The following is a 23,478-nucleotide window of genomic DNA, read 5'->3' as shown; positions in this document are numbered from 1 at the left end:
CCATTCCCCTCTATTAACTATGACTTAACTTGCGATGTATCGAAACTCATCTTTCGTCGAGGGGTCCACGATTTCAAAATTTAGAAAACACCTCTCTGGCCCACAGATTTAGTATCTGATAGGCAAGATTGATTCGATATTCATTAATTCGATTCCATGCATGGTCTGTGTAATTTGTTAGAAGAAGAACAGAGATCATGTCCTGCTATTGAAGTAAGCCAAGGTTCGTATGTATAGTATAGTATGTCGGTGGTTCCGCATTAAATGAGTTATGAGTCTTTTGAGGAAGCCATAGCATTGAACACCCAGGCCTTCGTGCAAAATTCGATTCCTGTAAGTAGTTCAAATAGAGTCGTCAATTTGTATTTGTTACCTCTCGCAAAGCAATTTTCTCTACAAATCGTATTTATTTATTTTTATTTTCTTGCGGTGGGTGAAATTAAGACTTCTCATACAGTTACCTTTTTAATGTGTCTCTTATTGTTCAACATCGCTTAAGAACTCTTAAGTACAAATAAAGGGGATAGATGATGGCACCCCATAGAGAGGGAGATAGGTAATCAGCTCTCACGTGTTCCTGTAATTGCTTGTAATTAAGCTTTTAAATTTAAGTCGATTTTTTCGTTGCTTTTTCAGATTTTGAGCACTATACGTTGCACAAATAACTGAAGAGTATCTTAGAGCAGTAATGAGTGAAACTATTGGCATATCAGTTATGAGAAGAACCGTCGGGCTTATTTCTTGGACAAAAATGGGCGGCAGTTTAGATACTGAAAAATCCTGATTAAATTCAACTTTCTTTGCTTTAAAATTAGATGTGAAGACTAATGATTTTCTTCAGTTTTGCCTCCTGATTACGAAATACCTTTAAACTATTTAAAAAGGGTAGAATTCAGCTTTACTTTTAAGAACCGTTATGTTAAAGATTAAAAGAGAAGGTAAGTTTTCACAACAGGATCAATAATTGCTTTTTAAATTCTCATATCTACTGAATAAGAAATCCCAGTTCTTACCTCTCAATGACATCCTTTGCATCCAGATCAGCGAGAAGCTGTCGATGGCATATAATGGCTGAAAGACAAGAGCTTCAAGTTTAGTAGCAAAAATGATCGCATTAGAAAATTGTACGAGTCATCATGATTTCACTGGACTTACTTTTAGATCTCAAGTGTTCCACAAGCTGCGTAAAACGGGTATCTTATTGAAAATAGAAATTTGTCCCATTCCATTTCAATTACAAACCCTTACTGGGAATCTGGCAGAAAGGATAAGGTATTTTGTTATCGTGCATGACGCTACCTCTGTAATTGCCGCGTTAAGGAGTTAGAAAAAATATGTCATAAATGAAAATTCCACAACGCACTGAAGTTGAGAATGCATTGCTGGAAGAAATATTAATAAGTGAGCTGGAAGGAAATCTACCCATTCTATTTTTGGCTGGTACAAAACGATATCGAATCTCAGTTGGGAAGCGGAAACAGCAATGTTGCACTGAATCAAACCTCATCCAAGCTTTTATTTTTTACCCTCTTTTTAAAATTCTTACCAGCAGCAAAAGAACATCCGCAAGTTAAAGCATCTCTCAAAGGTTTCAAAGGTTTCATGCGCAACAAAATAGCAGACCGTCGATGAAACTTTGTTTTACCAGTGGATTTCCATTATTTGTGAGCCTTAAAAGACAGGAGATTTTTAAAAATACAGCTACCTATCAATAATTTAAAAGAAGTCGCTTTTTGTTTGTTGTGATATAGTCTGTGTAGTGCTTGCGTATGGACGGCGAAATCTGCGAAAAAAAAAGTACGACAACGTGCCCGGTTGATAAAGTAAAAATGACTAATTCGTGAGCTACCGTTTCGAGCTCGAGCGTTAGCCCTTCGTCAGAGCGAAAAAAACTGCGAAACTCAATGTTTTCAATAGTTCTAACATAACAACTGCACAAGATTCTCAGCCTTTGGAAAGACAAAGATAGGAAGAAAAGAATCAACTCCGAGTCCTTTAGGCCCTTCATGGTCCCTTTCCCGTACATTATTTTATTTTATTTTATTTTATTTTACTCTTTCCCTAAATTATGTATTTATGTTGTCAGTCAAACCCGGTCTGCGGTTGAATCTGTTTTTTACCTACGTCAAATTGGTGATCCTCATTTTACCTAGGCTGAAATATGCACTCTATACCAGTGGTTAAATCAGCTGTTAAATTAACCTATACTTTCCTTCTTACGCATCTCAACACATCTTCTTAATGTTTCTTATCGTCATATCGGTTACTGTAGTCCTACACCTATATTCATTCAGCCTCAAAATTAAAACGTAATAAGGGAACAAAGAACCGTACTATGCACTTACCGGTATTCGCAATTGGACCCTCGAGGTCTATAGTCAAGGGTCTTCATTACCACAATACAGAGACGGACAATGATGCTCATTATTTGCTTTTCTAAAATAAGTCGCAATTTTATATCCATGTATAATAATCAAAACTTATCCTAATCTGACCTTAATATTTCTTTAGGCTTAACTGAAAGTTTTATTAATTCATCTGATTTTATATTCAACCCAGGACCACCATTACAATTTAACCTAGGCACAAACTGATTTACCAGAGACCGGATTATACCTGCAACATTTGCGCTCAAAGCAATAATCGTTTTCTTGCTTATGCCGGGACTAGCAAGATTTAGTGTCGGTAATTTTTGCATAGTTTACTGCGAAACAATCATTTTCGAAGAAATACGGAGTGAAGAGTTTCATTCTGAGCGTTCTTCGTGAATATTTTTTAGTTTATACTAAACTTATAACTTATGAAAGTTATGAAGAGGTCTCATGCTTATAACATCTTTGTTTTTAATTATAATTTTCGGAACCAAACGCGCTTTTCCTTTGTCAGAACTGGCCAGCAAGACGCGTCAGTTTCCAAAGAAAATGCAACAATTTGGAGGGACACTTGTGTGATAGTCCCTCGCATTTTTCTATGGTATACATTATCGCCGAAGTGTGTTAATTTGAAGGGTTTGTAGAGTTAGTTCTTCTAAATGTCCGGCCTTAGCAGTCAGTTCTGTCAAATTGAAAGCATCCTCAGTAGTGTCCGAATCCCAAGCGGAAAGCAGGACTAATTATGAAGAGTTTTTGCTAATGCTGGACACTATTCAGTAAACAGGACACACCAAAAATAAATGTTTTATTTTACAAATGGCGAACGCCTCTGCTTTCTGCTGCGGCACCCGTTTACTCTTTTGTGGGAGCCATTAGCGTAGGAAACTTAACGGGAAGGTCGCACTTCTTAATTGAAACGTCCACACACGCCTGTGATGGCTTGGAAATTTGAAGAAAACCGACATCGTCCATTATGCCCCGTCATCTTTTCCAATTTTCTTAAATCTTTCTCAAAATCAAACCGTGGCTATACAAAAAAAGTATACCCGGAAAGAATTTGGAAGGTGTCAAGTCCATTTAAAAACTTTGGTGCTCTCGAGCCAGCGTCGATTTTGTCACAGGTAACAGTAATCGATAGTATAACTTCCAGGAAGGTTGGGCCGATTCTGACATTCTGTAACCGCTGCAAGTTTGCAAGAGTTCGGCTAACCGGTAAAAAAGTGGAAAGCAATTTTTTTTTTTTTTAATGAGGTAGTACTAATACTTACTCTGCGCCATTTCAAGTATAGAAATCTGTTGGATATTTGGGTACTGACATATATAAAGCTATAGTTTTGATCTTAATCATTCTCTTTTTTGAATGTCCAAATATAACTTGCAAGCGCCCCTTTTTGGATCACAGATTGAGTCATATTTATGCCAAGAAAGAAGCCGGATATTGTAAACAAACTCCTCAAATGAGGCATTTGTCAGAATGAATCAACATCATATAGCTATATTCACAAGTTTACTTCATTAACCTTCTCATCCTTCCCAAGCTTTCGCTTCGATAAATATTTAACGGGCTCCACTGTAGGCTAAACACACGTTTTCACATTATAAAAGGAGTATATTTTTAGATCGTTATCGTTATACTCATTTCATACTAAAGTAATCTTGCTTCTGCACAAAAACAGGTCAAAGACGTGGAATAAATCGGTGGATGCCGTGATTGACAGATGTACGTTAAGCCTTGTGCCTAAAGAAGGTTGTTGGAAAAGCTAGAAGCTCCATGAAACCGTAATGGCAGCTGAGTTATCACAAGTCTCTCACGCATTCTGAGGTCACTGAAGATTCTATTTATCTCATACAACTTGTTTAAAAATCCTGGTATTTTAGCTGAGGAGCCTAAACCTTGACGTCTAGTTTGTGTTATGATTAAAGTCAAATGTCTTCAAAATCATGAAAACCACAGTCAATGATTCTCTAAGTCGATCCATCTCTAAAGTTTGTCCGCCAATCAGGATGAGTGAATTTGATTGACAGTCACGCCTCCTTGCAAAGTTCGCACAGTTGTAAGTTGAAACCCGTTGCATGGGTTGTTGAGTTGACGTATTTACACGTAATTGTCAAATGTGAAAGTTTGTTGGGTGGCCATGATAAGGCGTGTTGCACTGTAGGTCGATCCATGTCTAAAGTGTCAACAATGCTTCAAGCTTAAGACTTGTGAATCTTAAAAATAGGCCCCGAAGTTAAAAGGTCGTATATTAACGCTGCTGGTGGGTAAATGTCTTAAAGAAAGTTGCCACAAGTCCGTAATCCTGGATTGACCCAATGTATTCACTCTGGAGCTGTTTCAAAAAACAGTATTCAAATACCTACTGCACGGGCTTGTTGAATGAGTTTGATCTTAGCTTTCCTACTTATTGTCTAATTCAAAGAAGGCTCATTACGAAAGATACACTGACAACAGGGTTTCGAAATAAACTCCTTCGCCTTTTTACAAGGTCGACTCTATCCAGCTCTTTACTTAGTTGATTTCCAGAAACAGCAGGGATTTTAAGTGTTTAATTAAATATCGTGGATTCTTATTTTCCCACACACTCTTTTTCTTCTATATCTTGCATTCGCAAAAAAGGCAAGGTATAAGGCAGGGCCTGGTGAATCCTTCAGAAAACCTCTTGGATAAAGTAGTGATTTCTGAGAATTATGGAAAGTTAGTTTTAAGCCTGTAGGAAGTATAAAGAAACAACGAAATTGTGAAAATATTGGGTGTGTGAAACTTCCAGTCGAAATTTGAGGTACCTAATTTATGGTCTCAGACAAACTGGTGCTGGCTCACGCGTTACGGAAGCACTTTTATAGCAGAAAACACAGGTTTCATCAAGTACGACTCTGACAATAGACTTTATGAATATCGTAAGCAATTTTACGTTCGTCTGTTGATACAAAGGGATTTACATTCCCCAGCAAACGTTAGACGCTAAACGTTAAAAGTTATTTTGATGGTTTGTTAATATCGTGGTTTCCCGTTTGCGCTTCCCTACAACACTTAAATTTGCTTTCTCAACTAGTGTTACCTCGTTTGTGCACTGCAACAGACATTTCGGGGAACGTTTCCACTGATGTGATCACCCTCGTTTGCGGGGACTTTAGAGCTCGAAACTCCGCCTTCCCGTTTGAAAATGATCACCGTGCACCGGTGGCTCAGTTAGTTGAGAACCGGGCTGTCACGCGGGAGGTCGTGAGTTCAAGTCCGGCCGGACCAACACTCAGGGTCTTTAAATAACTGAGGAGAAAGTGCTGCCTTTGTAACGACATCTGCAAATGGTTAGACTTTCAAGTCTTCTCGGATAAGGACTATAAGCCGGAGGTCACGTCTCACAACCCTTGGGTATATATAAAATCTGTGGGACGTTAAAGAACCCACACACTATTCGAGAAGAGTAGGGCCATGGAGTTCCCGGAGTTGTGGTCTGATCTATGGATATAGGGGTTAGGTGTCAATTGGGACAAAAAGTTCTATTCCTCTCCCCTGCCACTCCATGAATTGTGGCGAATAAAGTAAAGTAAAGTAAAGAAAAGATAAAGGCCCTCTCCACATCAAAGAAACTAATCGCAGAAGCTCTGATGTGGGATTTAAGGAACAACTATCATTAAATCGAGATCATAATAGAGAGATGAAAGGCGTTGCTTGCCAGGGTAAAAGCGTGTAAGATATTGGGATAGGAGGAAGAAGGTGCAGGGGGCGTGTGGAATTCTGAAAAAGGACAGGAAAGTAACTTTACTTGAGTGTTTTGTCTTCTAGCGCTGGAGCACTAATTGGGGACATTGTAAATTAACGCAAATCAAGTCAAATGTTGGTTTTGAGGTGAGGGGAAAAGCGGAGTACCCGGAGAAAGCCTCTCGGTGAAAGGTAAAGTAAAGTAAAAGTAAAGCAACCATATTTAACGTCGATAACTCGTAACAGTAATTCAACTGACAAACCTGAGGTCGACGGTGCGCTCATTTTACTCCCCCCTCTCCATCCGTGCTCCGTTTTACGGGTATTTAAAGCTACTTAGCTACACGGAAAGGAAAGAAGTCGAAACAAGGATGCGAGATCCGGGAATCGAACTCATGACTTCCTGCACCAAGGCCGCGCACTAACCGACTGTGCCATCCTTGCTCCTAGAGAACCACCAAATTCAACCCACATATGACGCCGAGTCTGGGACCTGAACCTCGGCCACATTGGAGAGAGTGCTTTCACCACTACGCCAGTCCTGCGTCCCAAATAAAATTTTATGATGATTGGTGTCACAGGAATTTGTCTTTCCACAAAATTAGTGAAAAGGGTTTATTAATGGGATTTCGAAAATTGATGATCAGATTGAGAATGTATCTGCAGTTGGAACAGTTGACTAATTCTTCTCGGATTACTGACAACTTTTTTCTGACTGTTACTCTTCGCCCCATCCTCGAACACTTACGGTTTCTTTCTAAGCGAAATCAAAGCATCTTTATTATGTTTATTTAACTGTTCTACAACATTTCCCACAGTATTGAAAGCCTAATAAACATTGGAAATCAAGATGTCTTCTTCTTAGTCACGTTTGGAAAGATTTCTTGTCAGATATTTACTGTTGGTGTTTAATTTTTTAGGGGAAAAGAAAAGTCAAAACTGAAAACCACATAAAAAATTTAACCGTTTCACTGAGAATTTTACAAGCCAAGCCACAAACTGTTAGACGGAGGAGGAAACCACGAATGAGGTCTTTTGCAAGATCACCACACCCTGTGCTCCGTTAATAAGTAATTCAGCCATTGTCATTTTCACATCATGGAAAGTTTATGCTGTAGATTTTGCGTTGGTTCATAGAGACTCTTGGATTTGTAATCTAGGAAACATGGAGAAATTTCTGTCGCCAATAAAGCACCTGTCTTATGCAGCTTGTGGAACACTTGACGTTTAAAAATACCCTCATTAATGGATCTCAAGTTTTACAGTGACCTAATCCGTCTTCTGGGGAATAAATTTGTGCCCCGTACCTTCCAATCCACTATACTCTTCTCAGCTACGGCTGAGCCAGTTGCAGGTTTTAAAGCAGTGGATGTCAGTGAATTACTTGAAGAGAATAAGAAAAAGCTGAAATTGTAAGTTGGTCTTCATCGGACAAGGAAGTAGAAATTACTGCTAATATTTTTTGAAACCTTGTGCCTTTTATTTCAGTTTCAATGATGTGAAAGAAAACTAAACACCCCAACTGTAGATACAAATTTTTATGATTCACGGTCATAGTTAAAAGCAAAACAATTCTAAATCATATTCGACATTTCTTGGCAAAAAGATACTTGAACAATAGATTAATATTGTGCATTTGGTCCTCAGTTCTTCCTTTTTTTTTTGTTTTTGTTTTTTGTTTTTATTCTCGGATTGTTATGACTTTAAATGTGGTTTCAAGATTTGCAAAGCCATTCTAGAATTCATTCCAGTTTCCTTGCAGCCAAACGGAAGGGCACTGCGAAAATCGACCATATTTAAAGAATTATCATACTTTCGTCAAAATTCAAGGATTCCTCAAAAACTGCGGGGGCGTGTTCGAGAAGTGCCCCTTTCAATAAAATTCGGATGTACTTCTCTATTGTCACGATACTCACAAAATATACCGAACGGAACCGATGCAGCAGTTTACATTTTTGCAGTAAGAACGAAGACTTTTTTGATCATGATCAAGAGAGGATGTCTCTTTACAAAGAGTAGTTAATATGAAGAAACTTATTTTTCAATGTTGGTCCGAGGATACTCTGAAAAACTCCGAATGCTCCTTAGTTTTCAAGAGTCGAACTTACCATCTTCCGATTACTACTTCGAATGTATCCGAACTAGTCATCGGAAGGTCGTAAGTTGGACTCCTGCAAATTAAGGAGCACTAGGATTTTTCCGATTATCCCCAAGTCAACATCGAAAATAAATCTCTTAGCATGTAAAGTCCTTGGAACTCTCATCCACTCTCGGCTACTCACATCGACTCTCCAGAGCTCTCATCGAATTTGAACCTGCTCAAATTTTTCATGGGAGTTAGCGAGAGTTTAGTTTCGCTTGGCCGCATACGAGAGTTTGAGAAAGAGTTATGCGGTCAGCAGTTACTGTTTTTTTTTTCCAGCGGGCTCAGATAAAAAAGGAAAAAATAATATGGTATCGGATTCTGGGCCTGGCTAGTCGCCATATTTACGTCAACAAGGGCTTTCCCAGGGTGGTTCCCAGGTTCTGTCTTGTGTTTGCGCGTGAACTCTCGACAAACTCTCGTCAACTCTCTGTCTCGTTTGGCCAGGCCTTAACATCTCTTTCAGTACGAGAAAAGTTCCAGAGCTTATGAGGGATGCGGTCATACGGAACGTCGGTACAGATCCAGTAACTATGAATCACGTTAAGAACTTTATTCTTACATTACCTGGTCCTTTACGATTCTTCCCTCTAGTTTACAAGCTTCACAGTGAGCTTGTTGACCAGATTTGGTTATCGACAAATTTGGGCACTATCTATCCTAGCCAATGCTTAAACCCTGGGGCTATTGTACTTGGGTAACGTAATATCCTGGCAATTCACTTTGCGGGGGCAATATCTCTTTGGATGAAATTTTGACGACCAACTTCAAAACTTCGGCAGGCGATCCTCTAGACTTTTTCGAATTTGTCGAAAGCAATCAAGTTACTAAGACATCGCCTTAAATATTCGCAACCAGGAAAATGTTGTCCTTTGCGTTTTTGGATGGGTTATTTCAGTAGCCGAGCACGAGTGCTCTACTAATTGGGGAGCCTATAAATGAACTGAAATCGGAACAAATCAAATTAATGAAATCAAATGTCAGTTTTTGAGGAAAGGGGAAAACCGGAGTACCCCGCGAAAAACCTCTCAGAGCAGAGTAGAATACCAACAAATTCAACGCACATATGGCCTCGAATCCGGGAATCAATCCTGGGTCACATTAGTGAACGGCGAGTGCTCTCACTATTGCGCAAGCCCTGCTCCCAAATAGGACATGAGGTGACTGGATTATTTTTCAGAAAACAGGGGAAAGCAAACTACGAATCCTAGCCTAAGTTGTTTGAATGGTAGACTGCGCTTTCCACTTACCAATCATGTACTTTCTAATGGATGATTCAACTGGTTTTGACACTTATAATTCGCTGGATAGCAATACACACGTTTCTGGCTAGCCATTCTCAGCGTCTTTCAATTCTTGTCTTTCAACCAATGCGGCCTGTTAAGCCGCGGGTCTTGAACCTTGAAAAATTCACCTTCGACTAGATTGAGGTTGTCCAAGCAAGAAGGATTGTCCAGCCACTTGATTTAACAGAATTAATCTCTTTTTGTGGATGTTGCTCTAAGCCCAGGAACCGTAACAAGTACGCCACGCAAGATTATGTCACGAAAAGGTGAAACGACTTCTTCAGTCATTGTTACGTTGCTTTAATTATTTTTAAAATATCTTATAAAAGCAATGGAAATTGTCAGCTCCTTTCTTATGGAAGAAGACAGTATAACCGTTGAAAGATAGCAAACCATATTCTGCTGTTAACAATGTTCTCTATTTTAAGTGAGGAATCAATAATTAATATAGTTAAGGTTAAAAGTCGGTAAAAACTTTATACGCCCCAGTAAGAGTTTTAAAAGCCCCACTGGTTCGATGCTAGATGAAAGATAGAGGTAGGATTGAGGTATTTTCTAACTCGGCAATTGCCAATTTTACAGCGTCATGCACTATAAAAATGATTTACTTTTTCCCAGCGAGATTCGTTCCGTTGATTGTCTGTCATCTAAAGTACTCTAAACGACGTGGACAAAATTCCACTTTTAATAAAGTACCCGTCTTATCCAGCTTGTGGTACACTTAAGATTTGAAAGTTATTCCCCTAACGTGTTCCAAAGTTGTTGTTTATTCGTTAAAAACAGGGGTAATCTGTCGAAGAGTTAACTGGAGTCAGAGGAAAACTATGTATCTTTAAGGACAATTTATTTTTTTAGTCATAAAACCCTTTTTTTCAACAATTCATTTGTAGGGTTAGTGATATTTCAGGGCCTGAAATCACAACTCTTACAATTATCTAATGCGATGATTTTTGCTAATAAACTTGAAGCATTTGGCTTTCAGCCATTATATACAATTGACAATCAAGTACTCGCTGATCTGGATGCAAAGGATGTGGATGAGTGGTATGAATTGTTTAGAATTGGGATTTTTTTATTCAGCGGATATAACAATTCAAAAAGCAATTCCTGATTATGTTGTGAAAAGTTACCCCTCTTAGTTCTAATCTTTAACATAACGGTGCTTAAAAGTAAAGCTGAATGCTACACAAAGCAGCGAAAAAATCGACTACATTTAAAGGCTTAACTGCACAAGCAATTACAATGCAGGAACACGTGAGAGCTGGTTGTCTCTCTATGGGGTACCTTGTTCTATCCCTTTTATTTTTAAACGATGTTCAACAATAACAGACACATTTTTCAAAAAGATAATTAAATGAGAAGTTTTAATTTCATCCAACACAACTGAGAAACAAATAAATGCGACGTGTAGAGACGACTGATTTTTTTGCAAGGGGTAACATATACAAATTGACGACTTTATTTAAACCGCTCTGTTCAGGATTCGAATTTTGCGCGAAGGCCTAGTTTATCTTCTTTATTGGTTTCGCTGCGTCCCGCTTAAGGCTTCTTTAAAAGATAACAGATGGTGTAAACGAGGAAGAAAAAACTCACAACCCATTTAATGCGGAACACCCAACACAGAATAAATGAATTTTGGGCTACTTTCATAGCATGAAATGAGCTCCATAATTCTTTTCCTCACTTCTTACAGCCCATGAAATTAATGAATATCGAATAGATCTCCTCTATCGGATAATAAATCTGCGGGCCAGAGAGGTGTGGTAACGAGGCTTGTAGCCATTTAGCAAAACATTTTATTTTCCAATATCTGGAGCACAATTGAAGTATGTGGCCTTGGTTCAAACCAACCTTAGTTACACCATATGGGAGATGGTTCTTTACTCTGCTCTTGCCGGTTAAATAGTTCTTTAATTTATCCCCAGTAGACCTGACATGATTTTTTTTTTGTCACTGCACCCTCCCGCTAAATCCGCCCCCGAGTTTCCTTTCGTAAGGTGTACGTTTTCTGTAGGTTCAATGCCAACAATGTTCCTTTTAATTATTTCTTTATAGTTAGCGGTTAGTTATTGCAAAGTCGAGTGAACCGATTTTTCTCGCCCTTGAAAACAAAAATCGGTTCACAATTTTTCTGAATTTGCTGAACGTGACAATCATGCGCTCCAAAATATTTTTTTTTACGCAAACGTTCAATGCAGTTAACGGGATAACCTAAACCGTTGCAGACACAGTTGGAAAAAACACTTTGAAAAGTAACTCGAACTCATTACCGCGAAATAGCGATAAACAATGGTCCACCAGTGAGTTAAGATATCTACTGGAGCAATTACTTGTTAATGGAGAAAGTCATGAAAGTCCTATAACGAAAGTGGTCCCAGCTTTTCGAGGGATGAATAGCGTTATTCGTTCCATTAATCCTTATCCGGTAAAAAATAAAAAGGTTTTAATATAACTTTCACATATTGCCCATCCCAAAGACGTTTTCATACCACAATTTAGCTCCCCAACAAAAAGTACAAAATATCAATTGAAAACAAATGTTATAAGCAAGTCGCATAAACTTAAACTTAACGTATTATATCTAATAGAGGTATTTCTTTTGTTTTATGGCTTAGATTTATTGCAAAAGTTGGTATCTGTTAACCATTCCTGAGTCATGACAGTCGCTATGGCTGCCTTTTGGATTCAAACTGGTTTGCTTCTCTTGTGCACTGTTTTTTCCACAACGATAGCTTTCGGTCACAGTGTACAATGGGGCCAGCTATATCATAATGACGTACAACAAACATTTAAGAGAACACTTAACGCTGACGATCGCGCAGAAATTCAGAGGGCACTTGACGTAGCAATAGTGAAGGACCACATGGAGAGACGATGGCAAACCCACATCAATGACGGAGAAATTACTCAAAGTGTTCAAAGAACAGGCGGAGAGATCGGAAAACACTTCAGATTTGAGACAACGGGCGATTTACGATTAAAGGACGTGTTCCATCTTATGCAGTTCTATCCCCTCCTTTTTGGCGATGAAACAAGCCCCACATATTTTGATGTCCCCATTGGAGCAGATGATCAAAGGTTCAGACTTGAAAATAGACCACGCGGCAAGTTTTCAATCAGTGCTAAACATGGTGATGGCCAGTACGTGGATTTGTCTGATCTTTCAACACAAGTTACAGCGCTGACGGATTCCAATACAGAACTCCCGCTGAGGACAACGCTGCAACAGGACACCATAAGAGCATTGGATGAACCATTGGCGAGCCAGCCTAACTTTGAGCAGACATTAAGCGAGAATGACCCACAAAACACAGTTTCAAGCCAGGAGCGGGATGCAGCATTCCAGGCATCCAAAGATGTTTTGGCTGGTTCCTCGGTACTGGGAAAAGACATCAATAGTTTGAATCCGGCCTCATGGCTCACGGATGTGAAAACGAAAATTGATCAAAGAAGAGAGAGTGTTGCGTTAGCATCGACACTAAATGTAGAGAACGAAAAGAATACTAAACTAAGGTTTGAATTCACGCAGAGCATACTACAAAGCGCTGAACAAGCAAAAAACGAATGGGAACGCCTAAAAGGAATCACAATAGATCTGCCAAATGGGCAACAACGGAGTATAATTGAGGAGAGAACAGTTGGAAGTGGACGAAATAGTCACAAAGTTGTAACAATTCATGAAAATGACGAAGTGTCCCTCAAGGGGGTATTCAAACTGCTGCAGTTTTACAATGATATATATGAATTTCAAGATCGACCAACTAGACAAACACACTTTGAAATTCCAATTGGCGGTGAGACGAGGAGGTTTCGGTTAAGTAGGAGCGGGAGATTAGGGGGCAGACACCAAATTCTTGTTACATCTGAAAATGGTGACTGGTCAAATACCATGGCAAGAACTTCGAATGCACCCGATTACAATACAATTATAAATGATCTTGCGAACGCCAATCAAAATGAACTGGCTGAAGCGATGCAAAAATCTCTAGATAAAACGCTAGACGACCAACCATCCTTTGAGACCGATCTAACAGTCAATGGCCAAGCGTCTCCTGATACAGTTAGAGCTGCTGTAGAATTCATGCTTATTACGATGATTGCTGAAGCAGCACAGCCTCCCCAACAGACCAGAGCAAGATTCCTAACCGACCTTTTAACAAAAATCAGGACTAAAAATAGGTTTCCTGAAGCCAGAGACATTCCCAGAATTGCAAACTATAGAGGAGACCAAAAAGCCGGACGGAGTCCTGCAATGGACCAAGTCGTTCAGGGTATGCTTGAAAATGTCAACTCGAGAAGAAACATCGATGCAATTTTTTCCGAAGCAGAATTTCCCGCAAGACGAAAAGGAGGAGGAACGCAAGCAGGACGCAGATTTATACATAAGGAAGGAAACAGGGATGTTCCAGCTTACATGATCCGCAAACGGGCTGCTGATGACCACGATGGAGAACTTCTCTTTAAAAAAGTTGCCAGAATTTGCACAGACAAGCGCCGAAGGAAAAGACGCTCTGTCTGTAAATTAACTGACAAGGACTCTGTCTATGTTGATGAAGAGTCGATTGAAGTAACGGATAACATGGTGGAGCTTGACGTCGTGGATCGTCGTGATTCGGAACTGCGGGACCATGTGGAATTCCCATTAAGCTCTGACGAACTCGCCACCCCAAAGCTGATAAAAGAACATATAGAAAAGTCTCGAAGAGCTGGAGCTAGTAGGACATACGCGAAGATAAATAAAGGCTTGGCTGTGCATGGCTTGATATTCTCTGTCCTTGGAGCTGCAGACTACTTTAACAAAGGTGACTACGTTCGTGGAAGTATATCGTTGACTCAGGCAGCACACACATTCGGTGGATTAACCGGCTTAAATGAGATTGTGTCAAAGCTTGGTAAACATGTATTAAGTAGCGCTGCTAGATCCTTAGCAAGAGGCTTGAATTTTGAAGAAGGCTTAGGACGATTCTCTAGAAAGGTGGAACGGTTCATGGAAAAAGGAGCTGGAAAGCTTCTGGGAGACATTCCTGGAGTAGGACTTGCATTCGACGTGTATTTCATTGAACAAGATATAGAACAACTGGCAGATTTGGATTTCAGTGACCCAGACGATCTTAAAGTGCTTCCATTACGTGTAATCGATTTAGCTCTGGATGTAAGTACTACAGCTCTGAACTTAGTTGGGACATTTTGTCCAGAAGCGGAAGTGATCACAGAACCGGTAGTCATCATTATCTCCATAATCCGAATGGCCATAGACGACTTCTATATTGATATAATGTCTGAAATACAGAAAGTAAATTGGAATAGTCCATGGGCTGGTCTACAATTTCTTGGCGCACTAGTGAAAGGGATTTTAGATGGAGTGGCTGATTTCTTGACTGGAGGTTTGCGAAGACAGCTGGAATCCTATCAAAGACAAGAGGACAACGATAAACAACTTCTTCGGAACTTAACGAACCCCGACAACTATTTCAGAATTGTTGGGCAAAGAGAGGGCGAAGAAGAGAGAATAGACTTTACCCAAGGAGCATTGTCTAGCTTTGGTGGCTACATCACCTTTAGGCTTCATGATAACAATTTAGCAACCGTCGAAATTGGGGATGTGAGCGGAGCGCGTGACCCAATAAGGAGGACATTTCAGGTCGATTCTAACCTGAAAGATATCGTACTTGGTATAGGAGAGTCTAGGGATTTCACATACAAGCACGAGACCGCTAAACTCTGGTTCGTGATTCCTATTAAATCGTTCGATGTCATTTGCGGGGCTAACTTACACGAAAATTCAGCTTATGGCACTTATTATGGTAACTCAGATAATAACACATTTTATGCAGTACAGAGACCCAAACCGACAACAAAACCACCCGGGAGAGAGGATCAAGAGTGCAACTTTGGTAAACTAGATGTTATGATGCTTACTGGAAATTACCATTACAATTTGTACGGGAGGGGTGGGAGCGACACCTTTTACCTGGGTCCTGAGCTCTCGTCCATAACTGGAGGAGGTGGAAGTGACGTCTACATTATCCAATCTGACGGCGGTAAAGCAATAATCGATAACTTTGCTGAGGATGATAAGCGTGATATTGTGGTCATTAACGTTGATTACGCAAATATCCAGTGTCACAAGACCGGAAATGACGTCGACATCACTTACTCCAGGAGCCATCACATTCGCATAAAGAACTGGTTCACACAAGGAGATGCAACTTATTATCGCCACGTGTCATTTCGCAGCAAGGATGGAGTGATATTCGTCGCAGACCAAACCTCTAGCAGTGCCTCTGATCCCCAGATTAACTGTGTGGCAGTAGCAGTGGATTTTAGTGGAGCAAAAATGGCTCAAACGGTTTCCCTCAATGATCCGGCATACACGAAGGTTAAACAAGTTTCCGGTTCTAATCACTCTGACTCTATTGTAGGAAATGATCTCGGAAACGTAATAGACGGTGGTCGCGGAGCTGATGTCTTGACCGGAGGGAAAGGCGAAGATACCTACGTCATTCGAGCAACCGAAGGCTGTGACACTATTAACAACAATGCAGAGGATTTTGTGAACACTACTGATATTGTAATATTTGCTGTACCATTGGACAGGATCAGAATTCAACTGTCAGGAAATGATTTGTCAGTAATTGACAGCAGCAACCCAAGTACCTCCTGTTTAAGGATCACCAACTGGGCCAGAGGATATCAATACAGGCACATGCTCTTTACATCCTCAGATCATGTTGTCTTTAATGTTACAACACACATGATTCCACCTTCCACTACGGTCCCAAAAAAGAGAGCTTTTAGGAGAACGCAAAGTGGACACTCAATTGCAGTAGCCATAGAACCCATAATGCTGGATTATAGTACTTCAGCGAATGGAGTCAATGTTGATCTATCTGATAGGCCTCGTCGTGCGCGGTCGATCCATCCACGGGGTTCAGCTAACGTCGCTACGGTTTCAGATTCTCCTCACGATGACCAAATTATCGGCAATAAACAAACCAATTTTTTAAGTTGTAGCGGAGGAGTGGACCGCCTTGAGGGAGGGGAAGGCAGTGACAATTATGTTGTTAAGAGAACGTGCACACACGCAGTCATAAACAATTTTGATACCCGCACAAAAGATGATGTATTGTACTTAGACGAAACGTTTGGAAACTTACGCGCACAGAGACGCTTTCGCAGCTCAGATTTAAGGATCACTTCATCAGAGAGAACACCAGCTGTAACTCTTGAAAATTGGTTTGAATCAGTTAATTACCGGCATCTTTGGATTAGGACTAGAGACGGAATAACGTTGCGAGTGGGAGAGGAGACCGCAAAGCTCGATCCAACCGAAATATCGAAGGATCCTATCGAGTGTACATGCACAACCTCCAGCTGTGAAGAATCGTTGGTATCCTATGACTTGAACACGGATCCTTGGAAGCGCTTGGTCCGTTTCCAATTAAATTCTAGTCTGTGCAGTTACCGAATCTATGGTAATGAACTCAACAATTATATTGACCCTGGCCCAGGCAATGGTTACAATTATCAATATTTGGAAGGAAGAAATGGTTCTGACACTTACGTACTGAATCACGGATATGGTGAGTTTAACGAGATCAACAACTTTGCGGTGGACAACAAGACAGATGCTCTACATATTGGTTTGGAATTTAGCGACATCCGTGTATATTTTCATGGCCAAAATGATGTCATACTGGAATCGATGTCAAGACCCACCTCCCTAGGCATTCGTATCCAGGACTATTTTCGCAACGCAAGTTACCAGCATCTTCAGGTGACAACGACTGATAAGATAACCTTTGAAATTACACAAGAAGTGCCATTTAAACAAATTATCTCCATAGATCGCACCGACCTTGAAACACCACAAAACATTAATCCACAAAACGACAGAATACTTTCTTCGGCACAAGATTTAAAGGGCTCGCTTACCTCGACAAACTACCTAACAGGTAGTAACACCACAAGAATCATAGAAGGTGGTAATATGGCCGATGTGCTACGAGCAGGAACAATTGGAACCACCTTCGAGGGAAAAGATGGAGACGATATTATTTATGGTGGACCTGGAATTGATATTATTTTTGGCGGTGATGGCGATGACCATATTTTTGCTGGCGCTGGAGACGATTTCATTTACGCCGGAAATGGCCGTGATGTTATTGATGGTGGTAACGGCAGCGATACTATTTCATTCAGAGGTGACGGGTTTCTTCGCAATGGTGTCAAAGTCGATCTCTCATTTGGATTTGGAAAAGGAGTCGATGCAGAAGAGGACAAGTATATAAGTATTGAAAATGTGTACGGAACCATTCACAATGATATCCTAACCGGATCTGATTTCGACAACTCGCTGTTCGGACTTGACGGAAACGATACCCTTATTCCACAGGGTGGTAATGATAAACTTGTTGGAGGTGAGGGCGACGACTTGTACCTACTTTATCAAGCTTGGGGAATAAAAATAATCGACAACTACGCAAATGACGAGGTTGAAGACGTTCTCTCGCTGGTCCATTTAAACTCCACTGAGGTGTGCTTATTCTTTGTAGAAAATGACTTACACGTTCAAGTTGTTGACCTTGATTTGACGGCGAAGCTTTTCCATAGTCAACTTCTGACGGTTATAATTCAAAATTGGAATGTGAATTCAACGTACAAGCATCTTTCGATAGTATTCAATAATACCGTGTGGCCAGCAACTGCTTTGTCAGACATAGCATCAATAATTAACAGTATGACCCGAAGTGTCGGATACATTGAAGAACATTCCCGTTTCAGGGTTGTCTCTGCAAGTGGTAATAATGTCGAATTGTCTTGGCACCGGGCGGATCAGGGGGTTCTGCCACAATCGAACTCACAACTAATTTTAGTTAGGTTTCCTACAACAAATCCAAGAGATATTACTAAAACACAAGTAAACGGACAGACATCAATAACTGTCTCACCTCTCAACCGTAATTCTCACTACGTCTTCGTACTTGCCTTGGAGAAGTGCAATGCGACGATAGCCATGTCGCACACCTTGATCACGTATGGACAGAGAAGAAGCTGCGTTGCAGCGAATGTCCCTCATTCGACAGTACAGTATTCTGCAACTTCGTCTGGTTCAACGGTGGTTCATGGAACAAGTGCTAATTTTAGGTGTGATGTTGGTTACACAATAACTCAGGAAAATGACAGAGCATTGACCACAACCTGTTTGGACAGAGATTGGATCCCACCCCTACCAACTTGTTCAAGAATACAACGATGTCCGAGGCTCACAAAGCCGTCGAACGGAAAAGTTTCAACCACTGGACGTGAGGAAGGCTCAAAAGCTTTGTATGTCTGCAACAAAGGCTTCCGACTACAAGGACCTATGGAACGCACTTGTAGACATGGATCCTGGGATGGTACAAGCCCTAGCTGTCAGGCTCTCCATTGTCCAAGAGCTCCACCGGTTGATAATGGTGAGTTCCGTCCTTGCGACTACATGAGTCACACCAGAACGTTTGGCACAATTAATAATCCCCTCCAGGGATATTGCGTCAAATTGCATTGTCATCGCCATTATCTACCAAGCCACAGATTTCACGGACGAACTCATCGTCCAAGATGGGAAAGTGATTGGAAGATACCACAAGGAGGACGAGTCTGCAGTGATGGAGATTGGATCGGTTACGTGGACGACAGATGTGAACTGACTGTACGTCTAACTGGTGTAGATGATCAATGGAATAAGAAAGTTGGTATACTTGAGCACTGGAGAAATACAGCGTGGGAAAGAGCAACAGAGACACCACATGAAAGGATATTGCGTCGTGCTTGTCAATCTGTTGGGTTACCTAGCTCGACCCATTTGTCGCACGAGATGAACAGTGATTCTCAAGTTCAGGTGACGTGCAGTAAGCTGCGCTTGACACAGCAACCTACTCCATATGAAGGGAGACTGGAAGTAGTAAATACCAACGGGATCTGGGAAGGATTGTGCGTTCCACAAGAAGAAAATGTTTTATTGGATCCCACCACAGAGATTTGTGCATCACTTGGTTTCACTGGCTATCCCACTGGCGTGGTTACCTTACCTTCAGGACAGACAGACCTTAGCATTTCCTGTTCCCTGTAAGAAAGTTATTCCTCTATTTAAATATTTTAAATAGCAAAAAACGTTGCTTCGATCTAGATTCATGGAAGCGTGTCGGTAGGTAGGTATATTAGAAAATTGTTCAAGGTATTGACGGTTTCCTAATCCAGGGTTCGTTGTCAAGTGTACACTTTGCCCAAAACGTCTTTCCCTACATTTCTCGTCTTTTATTTATTGCTAGTTTATTTGACGGTCTGATTGGTAAAAATGTATCTACGTTTCAATTGCCCAAAGTTGTAAATCGTCCTAGAGCTATTAATAGAGTTTTCTGTGCATTTACTAACACTTTTTTTTCGTATCTCGACCACGCTATCGATTATTGACCTTTGAACCGGAAATTTCCAGCGAGAACTGGAAAAGAGGAGAAGGATACCAAACCTGAAAAGCCCCTCGTTTTTGTTATTTTGCTCTTTCTTTCAGTCAGGGGACCTCGATGACAACACCGCAAGGTGTGGTGACAGGTTACAGACAAAGGTATGGCTTGCTTCTCATCCCCATCATAGGATCCTTTGAACCCCGCTTCTTACACGAGGATTTTCTCAATACCTTTACAATAAATGCGCACGCGAAGCCGCACGGTTCCTATGAGAACAGATTTTAGTACATACTAAAACAGTGGATAGCGTCGAATTCGCGCGCTGACTGGTTTCGCAAACCCCGGATATCGCGGGGAATTTGCTCCCGAAAATATGGTAATCTTTGCAGAAATAAATTAATTAAAATCGTCTTTTTGGGCTATATTATCTCACTGTTTTAGCATATACTAAAACATCTATTTACCTCCGTGTCGGTGGCTAGTGGTGAATAATTAAATATACACCGCAAGCCACCTCCACTTCGGTGAATATTTGCTAGTTATTCACTTAAAATTGAGGCTTTTAATTCGGTTATGCCAATTAGATTTGGGATACCGTTAGGAAACTGACGAAGAAAAAATTCTAAGTAATCTGACACCACAGCATTTTCAACACAACAAGAGAAGATATATACTTATTTTGAAAGCTAGTCCTCCATTCTGAGGGGCGTGAATGATAGAGGATTGCAAGATGTCGCGCTGGATTCACAATCCACACGTGATACCCAAAATGGAAGGATTTCTAAAGGACGAGACGTTTTTTAGAAGGGGACGGAAAAAGAAAGTTAACGTTTCGCCTTCCACGACAGTAGTCTCTCCCAGATTTAGAACTAATTATCTCTTATATTGAATGATATTTAGCGATAGAAATGTCCGTCGCTCACTGAAAGATGTCTCGTGCTTAAGTTCCATGATATAAAGGTACGGAGTTTCCTTATTGAGCTATTTGGCTTAATCAGGTGCACTTTGGAGTCCAACAGGCAAGAATGTGGTACAAAGGTGCGATGTAGACAGAAGTGTACAGATGAATTCCCTGTGCCTGGTGGCGGAGAGACGCAATGTACTGGGGGATCTGAGGGACAGTTCGAAGGCGACTCCTGTAGAGTTATATGTAATCCCCGAGATTTAAGACGCCGAGGAGATGCTATAGTTTACTGCAATGCTGGAGTTTGGAGAAACCAGGCCCGTCTTCGAGGCAGTCGACCGGCCTCAGCGAGATGTCTCAGCGTGGGTGCGTATTTGATTGATCAATTTGAGTAAGGATACCAGCACTGAAAGGTCGATATATTTATTCATCTACCTATTACAACACGCCGGGAAAATCGCATCAACTTCATTCTGACCTTTGTCGGTATTTCTTGGAGACAAGATCAGTTAATTTCCTAGTTGAAATTTACTATTTAATTTCACTTGACAAATTTACGAATTCATTTTTTCTTGCAGATGATCTGTTCAAGGCTGACGTCGACCGAATCGGCATGCAAAATGGAAGCTTAAGTAATAGAGCCTTAGCCTCGTTTCTCTTCGATCAGCTACATGCTTCGTACCCTGAATCCTTTTGGATGGTAAACATTTACAATCCGATCGCAGGCTGGGATAACCATGCTGTTTTTGGACACAACCGTAGAACTTACTATCACAAATTTAGGTATTATAACCATAACTTGGTCGTCGTGCGATATCCAGGACAACGTACAGACCGCCCTGACCTTCGACTGACGGGGTCTCTGGCAAGCATAGTGGGAACGGAGAATGGAAATCACGCTGAGCATGCTGTGGAGAGTATAATACGCAAGTTTGGCAGCCAATCGTGGTACTGCATCCATGCTGTGAGGTCGGGAAGCGGACTTGTCTCTGTCTTAAATATTCCCGACGAAGTTAATTACCTATGGAGAGAATTTCCCTCCCTGGTTGTGACAGTTATTGCCCCGGATGTTGTTTAAGTTGACAGGTCTGTTAGTGTTGTGTCCACGGGCCTATTGTTATTTAGTGTTGTGTCCACAACAATCAAAGCTTTAACGTAAAGATAGTGAAAGGATTTAAGCGAAATATTGTCGCGTGATGATTCACGCTTTGACTACCAACATATCATTAAGATTCTTACACCAAAACTAACCTTGAATAGTTGTCAGTAACCAGAAAGTTTTATCCGACCCTGTCATTTAGCCTTGACCCATCAGTTTACGAATGCAGGTCTCGCGAAATAATTGCCAATCAAGTTGGGCCTAATGACCACAACCTCTCTGATTGGTCCGCAATAAAGAAGCCGCTCTAGGGATTGCTGGTAGGCCTACTCTGTGACCTTAAGTCGCCTTAAGTCGCCTTAAGTTGCCTTAATTCCACAAACACAACACACCTTAAAGTTAGTCTAAAACAATTGAGAATGAGTCAATAAAGTAGGTGCAAATCAAGAGAGGCGGCATCTTAATGTAATTGTCTCTTTGTTGAGTTCCAAAAAAAGAATGATGGGTGGGGCAGGGGATTGCCTCCCGATACCCATTCGAAAGGTGCTGATGAGCCAGGCGAACCCCTCCCGTAACACATAGGAGAGGCCAGAACACACAAGAGAACATGCAGCAGAGATAAATGTAAGTGTTTACAGGAATCATGTAAGTCCTGATTAAATACCTGTGACAAGCCTTTTTTTGTAGATATAATGGAGACACCACAAGCAAAGATTCTAGTCTGCACACATTTTATTTTTGGCAAGATATTATGCCATTTGATTGTTACAAAAACAAGTATTAAACATGAAATCCCATAAAAATAACTCAGTCTTAAGCTATTAATTCACCACCTTTGTGTGGAGCAGTGATATGATGCCTCAAAATATTTTTGAAACTTTAAATAACAACTATAACGGATGAAATAGCCAAACAAGCTCAGTAACAAGAATTGAAATTATTTACTTTAGATGTACTACTAATGGAAGCTTAACTTTCACGAAAGAAAAGACCCAGGAAAATGTCTATTGCATGGTCGAGAAGTCTAACTTACTCTAAGCATTTCATTCAATTGTGTTCGATTTACACAGTTAGTCGAGTTCTAGACGGCGATGCTCTTCACAAGAATACATTATTTACTCGAGCAGAAGGGATTAACCAACCTTTATCTGTTATTCCGCCACACAAAATTCCAAATCTTGATCGTATATTTTGCAACCAAATGCATGCACGATAGGTGTACCTAATAACACTGCACATCCACTAAACTCCACAACTCCGAGGAAACTGCCTGCTCTAATTTGCCTGATGAAACATGCTGAGCCAGGAATTCGCAGTTCTCTCACAAAATTTATCAATCGGTGCATCATTAGTAGCTCCTGGCCTACAGATTGGAAAATTTCCATTGTCGCTCCCATCTACAAAAAAGATACCGAAACTCTAAAATTTAATTACCGTCCTGTGTCTGTGTTATCGGCTGTTTTAAAAATAGCCGAAAGAGTTATCTTTGATCAGCTATACGAGTTTTCTCTTGACTTTCTCAGTGG

General features: G+C 40.6%; 1 protein-coding gene across 1 annotated transcript; it reads left to right on the top strand.

The window, feature by feature from the left end:
• The first annotated feature begins 12,160 nt into the window (after positions 1–12,160).
• On the top strand, positions 12,161–21,931 carry LOC138046059 (uncharacterized). Its single transcript, XM_068892741.1, has 4 exons — positions 12,161–19,611; positions 20,054–20,107; positions 20,948–21,219; positions 21,432–21,931. Exons 1-4 carry the CDS (start codon positions 12,161–12,163, stop codon positions 21,929–21,931), a joined length of 8,277 nt encoding a protein of 2,758 aa, XP_068748842.1.
• Positions 21,932–23,478: the final 1,547 nt, after the last annotated feature.

The sequence above is a fragment of the Montipora capricornis genome, chromosome 4, assembly GCF_036669925.1.
Source record: "Montipora capricornis isolate CH-2021 chromosome 4, ASM3666992v2, whole genome shotgun sequence".
In the NCBI taxonomy this organism is placed as follows: domain Eukaryota; kingdom Metazoa; phylum Cnidaria; class Anthozoa; order Scleractinia; family Acroporidae; genus Montipora; species Montipora capricornis.
The sequence above is the reverse complement of the archived record's forward strand: the minus strand, read 5'-3'. Positions and strand labels throughout refer to the sequence as shown.

Bases quoted from the DNA above. Each gene is read 5' to 3' on its own strand.
- LOC138046059 (XM_068892741.1), top strand. From the start codon at position 12,161: ATGACAGTCGCTATGGCTGCCTTTTGGATTCAAACTGGTTTGCTTCTC. The intron at 19,612-20,053 runs GTAAGAAAGTTA...TCTTTCTTTCAG, and splicing joins CTTAGCATTTCCTGTTCCCT to TCAGGGGACCTCGATGACAA. The intron at 21,220-21,431 runs GTGCGTATTTGA...TTTTTCTTGCAG, and splicing joins AGCGAGATGTCTCAGCGTGG to ATGATCTGTTCAAGGCTGAC.